This window comes from Gavia stellata, chromosome 28 (genome assembly GCF_030936135.1).
Source record: "Gavia stellata isolate bGavSte3 chromosome 28, bGavSte3.hap2, whole genome shotgun sequence".
In the NCBI taxonomy this organism is placed as follows: Eukaryota; Metazoa; Chordata; class Aves; order Gaviiformes; family Gaviidae; genus Gavia; species Gavia stellata.
In genome coordinates, this window is record NC_082621.1 from 5,610,532 (window position 1) to 5,624,767 (window position 14,236).

The following is a 14,236-nucleotide window of genomic DNA, read 5'->3' on the forward strand; positions in this document are numbered from 1 at the left end:
AGAAAATAGACTTCACAGTATCTGAAATATTCTGACAGTTTCTAGCAGTTCAGCAAACACAGCTTAGTGTCGCCATTGGGAAACATTAATATCTTAATATCTTAATGTTGCCACTGGGCTCTACAGCTGTAAATTTAAGGCCAATTATAGATACACGCTATAATTCAGTGAAGAACCATTAGTTGCCTGCTGAGGCAAACCACTATATTATCACCTGTAATCTCACCGGCAGCCAACAGCAGTAGAGATTATCTGTGTATATATGTCCCAACCCTCACGGAATAATCTTAGGCATACTCAAGAAGTTGGTTCACTTTAATTTGAACTCAAAATACTATCCACCTGGGATATTGCTTGCATAACCAGGCACTCAGTGTATGGGGAAAATAAGCTCCGTCTTGTAGTGTACTTATGTTTTTTGTGTGGATCAACCCTAAAACTTTTTTTTTTTTAAATACCAATTATACATAATAGTTCTGATAAGGTAGCAATTAACTGTTGGAAGGCGGCAATATGTGAGCCCCTCAGCAAGTACAGCTGAAAACAGCCAAGTGCACAGCCCCACATCCCAGTACGTTGTTGCAGTTCACGCATCCAGTTTCTATGCAGTAAGAGCAATGGGAGAACAGACTATTTAAGCACCAGCCAACGATGCAAAGTAACAGACGTGGCCCAGCAGCAAGCCATGTACAGTGGTCATACAATTATATGATTTCCCTTAATTCTAGGTATTCTGGCATTCTGAATTCATGTCTATTTTTGGCCACCAAAGAGATCTCCAGCAACAGCATCCTTCCAGTACCTGACAAATTAAATCACCAAAACTGCTGTCAAATGCCACATAAGCACCTCTGGAAAATGACTGTAAAAATATGCCACTCTTTATTAAAAATGTACTCATTCAAAGGATACAAGATACTAAATGCTGTACCTTCCCAGTAACATCTGATCTGGGGAAGATCCAGGAAGACTGAAGTTAATAAACCGCTATTCCGCACCTTATGGAATTAGTGTGATCGTTCACAAAAACAGAAGCGGGAGGATCACGTTACGGCAGGAAACAAAATTATAATCTCTCCAGAGAAGTGTTTTATACCCTGTGATCACGTCTTTACTCGTATCTCCTTTCTAAACACAGATCATTTCGATTCGCCCCATCCCACCACAACTCATCACAAATATTCCTCTAGGTTGCTGGTAACGTCAGGCTCCAGCAAGTGGGGTCTTCCCAGAGGAAACACGCGTCTCACTAACATTACAATTAATTTTCCCAGGAAATACTACACCAAAGGAGAACATTTGATGCCATCTAGACTTTCAGCTGCCCGAAGAGGCCGGGTACTAAATAGCCACAAGATGCAAAGTTTTGTGAAAAGCAAGTGAGAAAATAGAACACAAAGTAGAAAGGATTTTTCACTGAGGCAAAACTGGAGTCATCGGTGTATCACAGTCACAGTGGTATTTATTAATCAACTGAGAACGGTAGAGAAGGGTGAGACGTGATGAGGCGGACGAACATAAATAGGATTTTCCTAGGTGAAGTCAGGAAACAACTGGAGAACTTAAATATTCTCAGTCAACAGGCAGCAGAGTGGCAAAGTTCAGAGCAGATAAAGGCAAAAAAATGCAAATTGGAGAGCTACAGGCGAATTTTAAATTAACGGCACCAAGTCAGAAAAAGTAATTGAAGGTGATTTTAGACAGCTCTGGATAGATCTTGGCACAAACACGCCAGGCAGCTGAAAACAAGCAAGGCCGTTAGCATGCGATAAAGAATTCCGTGGGGAACAACGTCCTGGGTGCCATGGTCTCACCTGGAATAGCGTGTGAAGCACCAGGATGGTGAACGTGGAGACAGTAATGGTTCAGAGAAGGTAAAGAAAACGATTGAGGGCCTGGAAAATCTCACAGGGAGACATGCTGAATATCTGGGATTATTTTAGGAAGCAGATGAATGGGAGGAAAGAAATAAAGGCTATGAAACACTGAATGGCCCAGAGAAAGTAGGTTAGGAGCGTCTGGTGCTACACGCCGAGTTGTCTGAGCAGAGTGGCACAGGCTCCTCAAACCGTAACTTGGCTGTGCAGCTTACAGCACACCACGCTCCCCGTCTTGGGGGTTTAAGCAAAGGCTTCTCCAGTCTGCTAGGCTGTGATCTGCCCCACGCAGACCTCAGATCTGATGCTGTGTGGCCACGGTTCCCAAACACGTCTTTTTGATTTAGTTTTTTTTAAAGAGTCTGACAACACCAGCTGTTCACTGCCATGTCGATGGCTGGACTCGACGATCTTGCAGGTCTTTTCCAATTGCAGTGATTCTGTGACGATCCCGCTTGTTGCTCCCATCTCCCATCACAACATCCGCCCTGCCGTCCATGCCCACCTCCAGCACGGAGCCCACGGTGACAAAGGGCGCAAGACCTCACCGAGCTGCGCAACCAGAGCCACCCCACCGCAGAAGGTCCTGCAGCTGCCGCCCAGAAAGCAGGGACGGGAAGCGTGCCCAGCTTTCGCAAGGCAATATAATATCGTAGTCGTTCTACAAGCACGTTTGAAATTCCACTTCTTTCTTGTGGCTAACGACTGTTTTTAGTGTTCACACTGAACAGTAAGTTCAGCTGAACAGCTAAAGCGACATGCCAAAGGGGAAGTCCAGCAGCTTATCTCACCTGAGAAGCGAATTCTCACTGCTCTACAACAACTCGTGTCCTTTTCAGCTCCTTCCAAGCAATCGCTTTGCTTCAGGTGTCTCATGGATCCATGGCATATTTATGTAAACAATACATGCTGTGTTTTTAGAAGTAAACTGTCACATTGGGAAGCACGCACGGAAGAGATTCAGACAAATGTCAGCACCGTTGCAAATGCCACTATTCTTTTGATTTTGTAGGAGTAGAGACAGGCCTTATGTTCTCAGATACAGCTTATACCCTCCCGGAGAACAGCCCTTCCTAGCATTGTGTTCTCTGCACCTTCTGGGCATTTTTTATTTTTATCATTGTTGATCCAAATGCGAATCAGTCCTAATTTCGCTTTCTGACTAGCTTATGGGGAAAAATGAAAGTCTAGCCTATAGCAGAAAAACCTCCAAATGAGCTTTTCGGGTCTCTGCCAGGGGCCTGCAGACACCGCAGGGCACCGGGCTTTGGAAGAGAGGGTCCTCTCAAGGGAGCTCGGTGCCACAAATGACAAGGGAGAAAGGGGGAAGAAAAGCCTTACTCTAAAAAGAAGACAAGAAACTGTTGTCTCCTAGGTGATACAACAAAATCTGGTGGTATGCATGAAATATGCATTTGGTTTCCCAAGGCAAAAAGCTTGAACATTTCCCTTGGAAAAAAGAGCACCACGCTGCTCAGAAAAGATGTATTTTTCCATAGGCAGAAATGACCCGCTTCTACCTATACATACTGCGAGAAAGCAAGCACATGCACCTCCCACCAGCGAGACTTCAACGTCTCTTCACAGACCTTCTATAAAAAGAGCTATAAAAGCTTCAGTCCAAACAGATTCATCCATTATTATTCATCTCAAGCTGTTGAAATTAAGACCCCACGCACTCAAGCTGAAGAAAACTTTACCGGCAGTTATCAATACTTCGGGAGCAGTTCCCTGGCTGGCAAGAGTTGGTATTACTTCACTAGAACGATGTCAATCATCAGCTAAAAAAATCTGTCTCAAAGAATTTAACGGTTAGCAAGTATCTTACAGGTCATAAGGTATGTTCTATACATAAACATTTTTAAATACAGGAACTCCAGGCTTAACTTGTGTCTGTTCAAATTGTCCAGCCCTTATCCTTTTAATTTCTTTTCTTTCCAAGGAAAGAAGTGTATTAGACTGCAATTATCTGAAAATTTTAAAGAGCAGACACCTAACATTGCTGTTGACAGTCAAGAACTACTTCACACGTGGCGTGATGATTCGGTACCTTATTGAGAGCTGCAAAGGAATCCCGATGCTGCTCCAGAAACAAAACATTCACCTCAACTCACCAAAGCACGCTCTCGTTACCAGTAACACCCTTCTGCCTGACTAAGGGACCTGCAGTAACAGCACGTTTTTTGCTCGAGAATCCTCAAATAAGGTGAATCATGAAAATATACCATGAATGAACTTGAGCAACCTTATTCTGTGGGCTGATGCTTTGTTAAAGAGTATTATTTAGGGGAAGGAATGAAATCACCTGATAATTAATTACATTTCATTTCTATAACTCCCTCTTCAGCACCTGCTAAAGCTTTGTATCAGCCAAATTTCAGCTGAGAAACAAACAGAAACAGCCAATGTGCAAATCCACAACAAACCAGGTTTAGTGTAAGAAATTCGACAAGCGTCCCTGCATTGAAAATCGCTCCCTTTCACATGCTCTGACCATCAACACAGCCTGCACGTGCTAGTGCCAAGTGCCACAGTTGTGCAAATAACATTTGGTATGACATGGGGAAGTTAAAGAAGGATAAGGCTAAAAGGGAAAAAAAATTACGATTTTATTTATTTATTTTTTAAAAAAGAAAAGGGAAGAACGTAGCATCAGAAGAAATCCCCCCCACCCCCTAGCACTGAAAGCTGATCCTCAGACTGCTGTTACTTTCTGGGTAAGAGGCAGAATGCTACAGCTTGTATTTTTGACAAGAGAAACACCTTCGTTTTAAAAAGACAGCTTAGGATATAAAATGTGAAGAGTAAAGGAAGGCTAATGCTGTTTTCAGGGTAAAGACTGTGTTCTTGTAGTCAAAGCACGGAGTCGCTTACAGGCTCTACAACAGTTTTCACTGTTGCTTAGTCTGCAAATCCGATGTTCAAATTTAAAGCATAACAGATTACCTAAAGAAGTGCATTGGTTGGAAAGTGAAATGGTAAATCTCGAAATGTCAAATCTTTGTCTTGTTAGCTTTCAAAGTTCAGGATTGTTTGTCTTCTCTCCTTTGTTCACTTCAGGCTTGCCTGGACATTTCTTGTCCATACAAGAAGGAAGACAAATGGTTCACTTGAAAAGATATTACATCCAAGCATGGATTTGAAAGGGGTCATTTGCTTTTGAGTTTAAACATGGAGATGTACTGAAATCGCCAGGCTTACAGATCCTACAGAGTTGCAGTCCTGTCCTCAACAGCAATACTGAAATGATTTTATCTATTTGTCGGAGGAGAGGTGCCTTCTTTAAGGCCATTGTTTTCCTAAAGAAGATGCTGTACTTTCACTAAATTTAGCTATATTTTTTCTAACACAGGCTTTGTGAGCATTTCTCCGTTGGCGGCTGCAGGTCCACTCATCTTACCTTCGCCCCGCTGCCCCGGCATGTACATATTCTACTGCCGTGCTCATCCGTGTGCTTCCTTTACTGATGATTTCAAAAGCCACGCAAAGGTATCCCCACCTAAGCGGGCAAGCGGAGGATTAAGCCTGACCTCTCTGACAGAAGAAAGCGACCAACAATTTAACCTTTAAAAAGATCAAAAAAGTTACAAGATAATTTAAACCACACAAGACTGCAAGTCTGTAACCTCGCAGTCTCTGTAGTATTTTCTGATTTCAGCTGAGCTACTTTTTTTAAGCACCCATGGTAAGCCAAAGCTTTCTTCACCCCTGAAAGCACTGAAGGTAACCTTTCAGGCTCAGGAAGAAATCCACTCTATGACAGGTAACACCTATTCCATCTCCAGAGAGCCTTTATTATTGAAGTGCTGGGACACCAATGCAACAAACCCCAGAAGAAAATGGATTTTTCCAACACGTAAACACAGTTACAAGATGTATAGAAACAAGGCCTGCCCGTACGCTCAAGGATTTCTTCATACACCGTAGACAAAAAAGAACTGCTCAGACACTTGTCTAAAGGCAGGAGCTCTGTGCTTGCAATCACTGAACATGATAAGGTCTGGATCTGTGTTTCAGAAATCTGCTTTCCCCTGTGCTTGCACAGGAGATTGTCCTTCAAAGCTGAATCAAGAGCAAGCGAGAGAAACATAAGGACTTAAAAGCTTAAAAGTTGCGTAACAGCGAGCAAAATTAAACTCCCGCACCGGGTATACATATATTACACACACCCACCCTGAGTAATTCCTCTCACCGTCATTCCATTCCCATTCAAAACAACAATTCCTATAATCACATCCTTAAGAACTGAATATTGTATTTTTAAAATTATGCCAGTTTAGCTAGAAACAGCGACAATTTGGAACTAGTTCATTAAGTGAAGTAGAAGAGGAATTATTTTGTTTTCAGCCTACAGTGAAAAAAGCCAGGGGGAAATTCTCCAGTTTCTCCTTGTCCCTAACGGAGGTTCCAGCCAAACTGCTGCAAGATTGTAAAGAGGAGGTTTGGATCCAGACTCACCCGATCCTCCTTTAATCCTACCAATATAAACCAATATTAACTCAAACCGCTCATTCAGCTAGCGAACCACGCTCTTAAAGAGAACATGTTAAAAGCAACAGAATACTCCACTGAAATAATTGTGTTTGGAAAGCAACAGAAGATTTCTATTTTTATATACACAAATCACTGCTTTATAAATAATGTAACTCACTACCACTAGCAAAGAAGTTTTGTTATTAAGTGAGATTTTATGCTGCAAAATGAATTTCGTTGTTAAATATATTTGCAGAATCATAAACAATCATAATCACGCACATGCTCCACTTCTGGCAAGTGGGGACCAACTGCAATAGCACATTTTTAGAATTAAAAAGAATATACAGCTTCTTAAAAACCCTTGAACATCAGCAGCCCCGGCCTGTCATTGAGATTGGGTTTTGTCTGTTGGCTTTGTAAACTTCAAAACATCCTCTCCTGACAGATATTTTAAACGAGCATCATTTAGATCATTATGAACTAGCCATCAAAAAATTATGCAAGCACATTTTTCTAAGTAGTATTTTAAACCTTCCAACCACTTTAACAAAAAAACCATTCTGGCATGAAGAAAGTCAGATCCAAGCAGTTACACAGAACCAGGTGGATTTATTCATGCCTCTGACGTGAAGAGGCCACAGAAGCCCCTCACACAAAGCACCCTTTGGTGTAAGAGGCTCAGAGTTCTGTATCCATCAAAAAATCACTGATACTGTTCCTTGAAACAGGATGGCTTTGAACAGCCGCCTGTTAAAGCGTCTCCAGGATTACCTCCCTGCCCTTGGCTTCCGAGGATTTCACCTCGGCCGCAAGAAGTTTCCCCAACCCAGCCCACGTGCCTGCAGACCACGCAGATGCCGGTTACCTTGCGGACGTGACAGGAGAAGAGAACGTTCATGTACTTGTCTTTCCGTTTCAGCTCATTGGCAACAGGGATGAAAGAGCCCGTGGTCTGAGGGTTATCTGGTTTCTGAAAGAGCAAAGACAGGCACATAACTCTTCTTGCTTACTGAAGAAAGTAATTGCATTGCGTCACGGCGGGCCAGAGAGGACTGTAGCTGCACCACCTCGTCCGAAGGCTTCCTCCAGTCTCCGCCTCGCCGAAGAGCGGCAGAGCATCTGGAGTTTGATACGCTTTCTGAAAAAAAGCCTTAACAAAACAAAATGCTTAGAGGAAGGACAGAGTAAAAGGAAGCAATGCAACTTGCCTAGAGAGAATTTCTTTGTTCTTTTTCATTTTATGCTATTTCTTAGCATCCCATTATATCTAGAACTTTCGTTTTACATCGACTTCTTTCCTAGCTTTGGCCATTTGAAGAGCCAGCTGATGGCATTACTCATCTTTTAATGCTGCTTGTGATGCTCAAGCTAGGCTTAGTATTCAGAAGAATCACTCCTACTGCAGTAGAAGTCAAAGACTCTGAAACTATATAAACCCATTTACAGAGGACATTTCAAAGTACGTCTGCCTCCCAAGAAACCAACAGTCACTTTTTCAAATTCCCACCCTTTTAGCAGCCTAAGCCCCAGCCATTGCATTGATCACTTCACCCGTACTCACCAGTGCGATGTAATTCCCCTCCCATGCTCTTTGTAGGCCAATATCAGCTCTGTGACCCTTCAGCACTTCCATGGCAGCCACCTTGGCCCTCAGTTGAGGTAGGACTTCTGGTGGGACGCTCCGGATGAGCTCACCTGCTCTCCACCTACCGCAAAACACCTGAATTAGTGCCACACTCTGTACCACGCACTCTGAGGACTACTTCTGCCAGATCAGCACAACAAGGACACCCCTGGACTATAAATGTCAGGGGAAAAAGAAGTCCTTCCACTGCATTCATAAAGCTGGAAACATCAGTCATCATTTTAAAGTCACATATCATTTCTGACTCCTAACAAGTTTGGCTGATACACTCCCCGTCCAGTACCCAGAAGTCAACTACTGACACATCTGTTGGCAATGAAGTTTTTGCAAGCCCATTTTTTGGCTCATTTACAACACATTTACATTCTCCTTTAATAGCTGAATTTGTCCCTACAATTGAAACCTAACCGACTGTATCACGAAACAGGGCAGGGCAGCCCATCTATTACTTCACACCACACTCCAGCCTTCAGCAGCAACACCAGGTCTCCAGGATTAATGCTATAAAAAGTCTTTTAGCAACTAAAATTTTGTAGTTATGATAATTGAGCTTATTCAGAAAGCAAGACTCTCTACTCAGATAGGTTGTGGATGGCTTTCAAGAGACAGCTGGGGAAAAAAGCAAGGCTGACTTGATCTGCTGCTGGTGGTAATCCCCCGTCAAGCAGATGGCTGGACTGGAGATCTCTAGAGGCTCTATCCAGCCAACATTTCTCTTGTTCAGTGACTTTCCCAAGTCATCATTTTTCAAACTGGAATCGTAACTTCTTTGTCTACAACTTACCAGAGAAAAAGTCACTGGTTTTTAGATATTAGGAGGCTGTAATAAAGGTATAAAATACCTCTTCTGCACATAGAATATGGGTAGATAGTAGAACATTGCTTATTCTGTTGCAGACAAGTACTGACTTACTACAAGAAGTCTTGCCAAAGTCGAAAAGATTCCTTTTCTCTCCCCCCTGACAGCAGCTGCTCTCTTCTTCTGAAACCAACCAGAAAGGGGCCAAGGAAGGAAATACAATGCCCATCCTGACTAAACCTTTCAAACAAGTATTTGCCTGGTCAAGGGTACCAAAACCCACTGACATCTTCATCTATGACGTCCAGTTAACGTTCTTCAGTCAGTTTTCCAACTTTTACGGGACAAGCAGTGGCTGTTCACTCCCCTAGGTCAGACTGAAAAGACAAGAGGTTTTCTTCGTACCTATGGTAAATGGTCTGGAGTGCCTCTTCAAATCGGCGCAGCACTTTCGGTGGAGTGGGCCATTGCACGTGCTTGCCATAATCCTTCATTAACCTCACATTGTGAAAGCGTCGGGCAACCTCATGGATGTAGGCCTTCACTTTGTAGCGGCGATAATACTTGAGTATCGTGAGAGCGGCTCTTGTCCTCTTATAGCGAAGGCGAGCCAAAGTGCCCCTCCAAACCTGAGAGTCAGTGGAGAAATAGTTTTAGCAATAGAAAGAAGGATATTTTTTTTCTTTCTGTACTCCTCCTATACTGCTGAAATCCGTAAATACATTAGTTTTATTTTAAAGGAAGTGACTTCTCTTTGCCAATCAAATCCAATTAAAACATCACTGAAAAAACACCGTGTTTACCAGTGTATTGAGAAACACTGATTAAAAAAGATTGCTTTGAAAACAGTTTGGGGAATATCTATTCAGGCCACGTGCTGAAAAGCAAGCAAATACACCACACAAATGATATCCTCCCCACTTGCCGGACGGGAGACCAGCTCCGCCAGCACCGCTGCGAGTCCTGCGTGCCCGGAGAGCACCACAGGCAGGAAACACGCCATGTTCTGGACTTCTCCTTCCGACACCCCGTGCTAAGAGGCACTCTGGGACTCGGTGCGGGAAGACTGCCTGCAGTGCTGACGCGACTGTACGGTGCTACCAACTCCTAACCTGAAGACGCCATGCACGATGAAGCGCGGCCGCGCTCAGCCAGGCTGGGCAGGTTGTGCTGTTTCTATCCGGTAACCAGAGGAATGCGTATTCACCTGAGAGCTCTCAAGCTGACGTGCACGTCCCTGAGGGATTTGTCAACAGCTGTACTTTCCCTCTAATATAATCCGCCAAGATGAAGATTGTATTTTTGTTTCCTTGTAGAATTAAACTGGAAGGATAATGAGCCTCCTGCATACGAAGAGTGCTTCACCGCTCGCTACAGGCCCTGCTGGAGAGTTTATTTCCCTCTTGAGAAACATCCCATAGCACCATTGATGCATATCAAGCCTTCTATTTACAGAAGAATTAATTAATTACCTGAGGCAATTTCCAACATGATTTCGCTTTATGAAGCTGATGTCAAAGGTTCTCTTGACAGCTTTACTGATAATCATGATATGTAGCTGAAAAAACCTGTGTATGTAGCAGGGGGTAGAGGGGCTGCTCTTCTCCATACACTCAAAATTCAAAGAAGAAATAGAGGTTTTGGGTCCCAAACCCCACAGAAGCAGAGGACTCTCTTCTTCCAACCTCTGCCACAGTAACCTCTCCTCATTCTCCTTTGGCCTCACTGTCCTCGCATGGGATATCTCCCGTTCATGACAGACATCACCCGTGTAGCTGTGGCAGAGCACCCACCACTTCACTGCTGCGTTTGATGCTCCACAAAACACACTTGTGTTCCAGCACGCCAGAACAGAGTCGAGACCCTACCCAATACTGCCCAAACATCTGACAATAAGGCTGAGCCAATCCATCCCTCACTTGTATTTTATCGTGTCCAACTGACTGTAAGCGTGCAACCTCCAACACTATTCCAAGATAGAAAATGGTCCTCGAAATAATATGAAATCACCCTACCCCATTCGGTGGAACATTTAGCATGGTGAAGACCGAACTGCAGCTGCTAAGTCCCATATGGCTGAGAAGCAGATGGAGCCCAGCTCGTCTCTACACCGTACGTTGTATATCGCTGGTAGGAAAAGGAGAAGGGGAATGATCCTGGACAGCAAAGTGTAAGAAAATGAAGCACAGCGAGCAACCAGGGGAGCAACTCCACACATGCAAGGTGACCGAAGGCAGCGTGCTCCTTACCAGCCCCAGCGGCTCTCTCAAGAGCCGCTCTCCTAAGGAGGGTGTGGGAACAGAGGCTATTTCAGCGATCGCAGGGAAGAGCTGGGGAAGCGGGGCAGGACACGGGACAGCAAGGGGAAGGTAAGAGCAGGAAGCACAAAAAGCAGTCCTGTAACCACGGCAGAAAATCAGCACTGCTGTACTGACCTGGCAAACAAAGCCGGCAGGAAGAGAAAGCGCGAGTCACGGAGTGAATAGCGGATTGGTACTGAAAATGTCAACACTGCATGAATATAAAATAATATCTAACACTTTCCTTATTTATTCTTCAAAATCATTAGACAGATTGAGGGAAAGCAGCATCCTCTGCATCACATATGCTGTTCTTAGCATTCCCTTTTAGCGCACTCAATTATAATTGCAGTTTTAGTTCTATATAACCTGCATATCCCAAAGAGATACAAGAACATGGCTATACAAAGGGCGTCAGAGCTCCTGAGCAGCTCAGGGCTTCCTGAAGCCGCAAGCTAAAACCGACTTGCACAGGGCCTGGATTTCACCCTGTATTGGGTTTGCGTGGCAACATTTTGGCAGCCGGGGGGGCTACAGGGGTGGCTTCTGTGAGAAGCTGCTAGAAACTTCCCCTGTGTCTGATAGAGCCAATGCCAACTGGCTCCAAGATGGACCTGTCACTGGCTAAGGCTGAGCTAATCGGCAACAGTGGTAGTGCCTCTGTGATAACATATTTAAGAAGGGGGGGAAAAACTGGGAAACGGCAGCCGGAGAAGAGAGGAGTGAGAATATGTGAGAGAAACAGCTCTGCAGACACCAAGGTCAGTGAAGAAGGAGGGGGAGGAGGTGCTCCAGGCGCCAGAGCAGAGATTCCCCTGCAGCCTGTGGTGAAGACCATGGTGAAGCAGGCTGTGCCCTGCAGCCCAGGGAGGTCCACGGTGGAGCAGATATCCACTTGCAGCCCATGGAGGACCCCACGCTGGAGCAGGTGGATGCCCGAAGGAGGCTGTGATCCTGTGGGAAGCCCGTGCCGGAGCAGGCTCCTGGCAAGACCTGTGGAGCCGTGGAGAGAGGAGCCCACGCTGGAGCAGGTTTGCTGGCAGGACTTGCAATCCCACGGGGAACCCACGCTGGAGCAGTCTGTTCCTGAAGGACTGCACCCCGTGGAACGGACCCACGCTGGAGCAGTTTGTGAAGAACTGCAGCCCGTGGGAAGGACCCACATTGGAGAAGTTCGTGGAGAACTGTCTCCCGTGGGAGGGACCCCACGCTGGAGCAGGGGAAGAGTGTGAGGAGGAAGGAGCGGCAGAAACAATGTGTGATGAACTGACCGCAACCCCCATTCCCCGTCCCCCTGCGCCGCTCGGGGGGGAAGAGGTAGAGAAAATCAGGAGTGAAGCTGAGCCCGGGAAGAAGGCAGGGGTGGGGGGAAGGTGGTGGTTTTTTAAGATTTGGTTTTATTTCTCATTATCCTACTCTGATTTTGATTGGCAATAAATTAAACTAATTTCCCCAAGTCGAGTCTGTTTTGCCCATGATGGTAATTGGTGAGTGATCTCCCTATGCCCTTGTCTCGACCTACGCACCTTTCGTCATATTTTCTCTCTCCTGTCCCGCTGAGGAAGGGGAGTGAGCGAGCGGCTGTGTGGTGATTAGTTGCCGGCTGGGACTAAACCCCAACGCTCCCAAAGTGTGTAAGGCTGATCTAAACCTAGCATTTCCATGGCTGAGGGCACATCAGACTCAGAAACTGTATGAATTTGACAGAATCAGCAATTAGGATAAAATAATTGAGCATCTAAAGAGTACTGAAGTAATTTGTGGCCTTTTTTAAAGAAAAGTGAAGAAAACTTGGATTGCTTGAGACATTTAAACACAGACTGAAAGGTCACAAAATGTACCTGCAAGGAATATATGGGCAGTAAACAAGATAAACTGGGTAAAAACCTACTGCCAGCTTCTCATTTTTTAATTTAATAAGAATAGAAATGAGGCACAAAGGGTTCCAGGTCACAGCTAAACAGCCTTCTGAACGTTATAAAGGATCTCAAGAAAAGAACATACATGGTAAATTTGTGTAAGCTGCTAAAGACTTTGTAGAGCTCCACTGCTGTCAGTCTTTCCCCAAAAACATTTTGAATTGATTTTAGATACAGAACAAGGTCTTGATTTTGCTTCCTTGTGCTTGAAGTAGGCACGCTCTTGAGGAAAGTCTCTTGCTGTGGTTATTTTTTACACCAGTCAGACATCCGTGGAACAAAGGTGCTGTAACAGATTGCCCCGATGTTGTATCAGCTGCATCGCTGCAGAAATTGGCTTCGCAGCAAGAAGTGTCACAATTGCTACAAACACTAGCCTTCCAAATCCAATTATCCAGCCGAGGCATGCCCCTTGGCTACACACAAGCAGTAAACTATTAATGAAAAGCATATCCACAAATCAAGCTGTCATAACTGGATAACCTCACTCCTGGTAAGGACCTTCCCAATAGCCACAACGGCAGCACCTCCCAAAAGTAAGGAGAAAGCCATAGATAAGAACAAACTTCTCCCAAAGAATGGGGTACAAATATTTTTAAAATTAATTGTTTTTCTGGCTCAGTGTTTTTCTTTTCAACCATGGGGCTCGTTTCTGCTTAAAGCAGTCCATCAGTAATGTCGAACTGCCAAGGCAAGCTGACTGCCTGATGGTCTCGCATTCTCTTCCAGAAACACGGACCCTTCAAACCTACAAGCAAGAGGAGGCTGTCAAAGCAACAAACTCCTTCAGCAGCCACTTTGTGCACTCCGCTTTGTGTCGTTGTGAGCAATGGGTCAGAACCATACACAAGACAAACAAGGATGCTGGAGTGTTTCCTACCAACACACACCGTTCTCGTATGCAAATACTGGGAGAGCGCCGCCTCTCTCAATGTACTTTTCCGATTCTTCCCCCCATCTCCAGTTCATAACTTAAGAACATTAAGCACTGTAAAAATGAAAAAAAAAAATTAAAAAAAATACCAAATTTCCAGTGTTAAGTTTATCATGGCGTTTAGCAGATATTCTACACAGATTCCCATGTTGCAAGAGCTACTTTTCTCTTATATGCTGGAGAACAATAGTAGAGCCACAGCCAAATACGGGAGACCCGCATGCCAAAAACCCAAAAGAAAGATACGTGCATCCAGGATTCTGCTTTCTTTCGGCCCTCTGTACCC

General features: G+C 44.6%; 1 protein-coding gene across 3 annotated transcripts in view; it reads right to left on the bottom strand.

The window, feature by feature from the left end:
- MYO1D (myosin ID) overlaps window positions 1-14,236 on the bottom strand; it is a 164,872-nt gene that overhangs the window by 67,887 nt on the left and 82,749 nt on the right. For all 3 annotated transcript variants that reach the window (XM_059830403.1, XM_059830404.1, XM_059830405.1), the window contains exons 17-19: window positions 9,203-9,426; window positions 7,915-8,059; window positions 7,219-7,323 (exon numbers count right to left, since the gene is read on the bottom strand). In XM_059830403.1, the coding sequence (XP_059686386.1) occupies window positions 7,219-7,323; window positions 7,915-8,059; window positions 9,203-9,426 (474 nt within the window). The remainder of the gene's footprint in view (window positions 1-7,218; window positions 7,324-7,914; window positions 8,060-9,202; window positions 9,427-14,236) is intronic.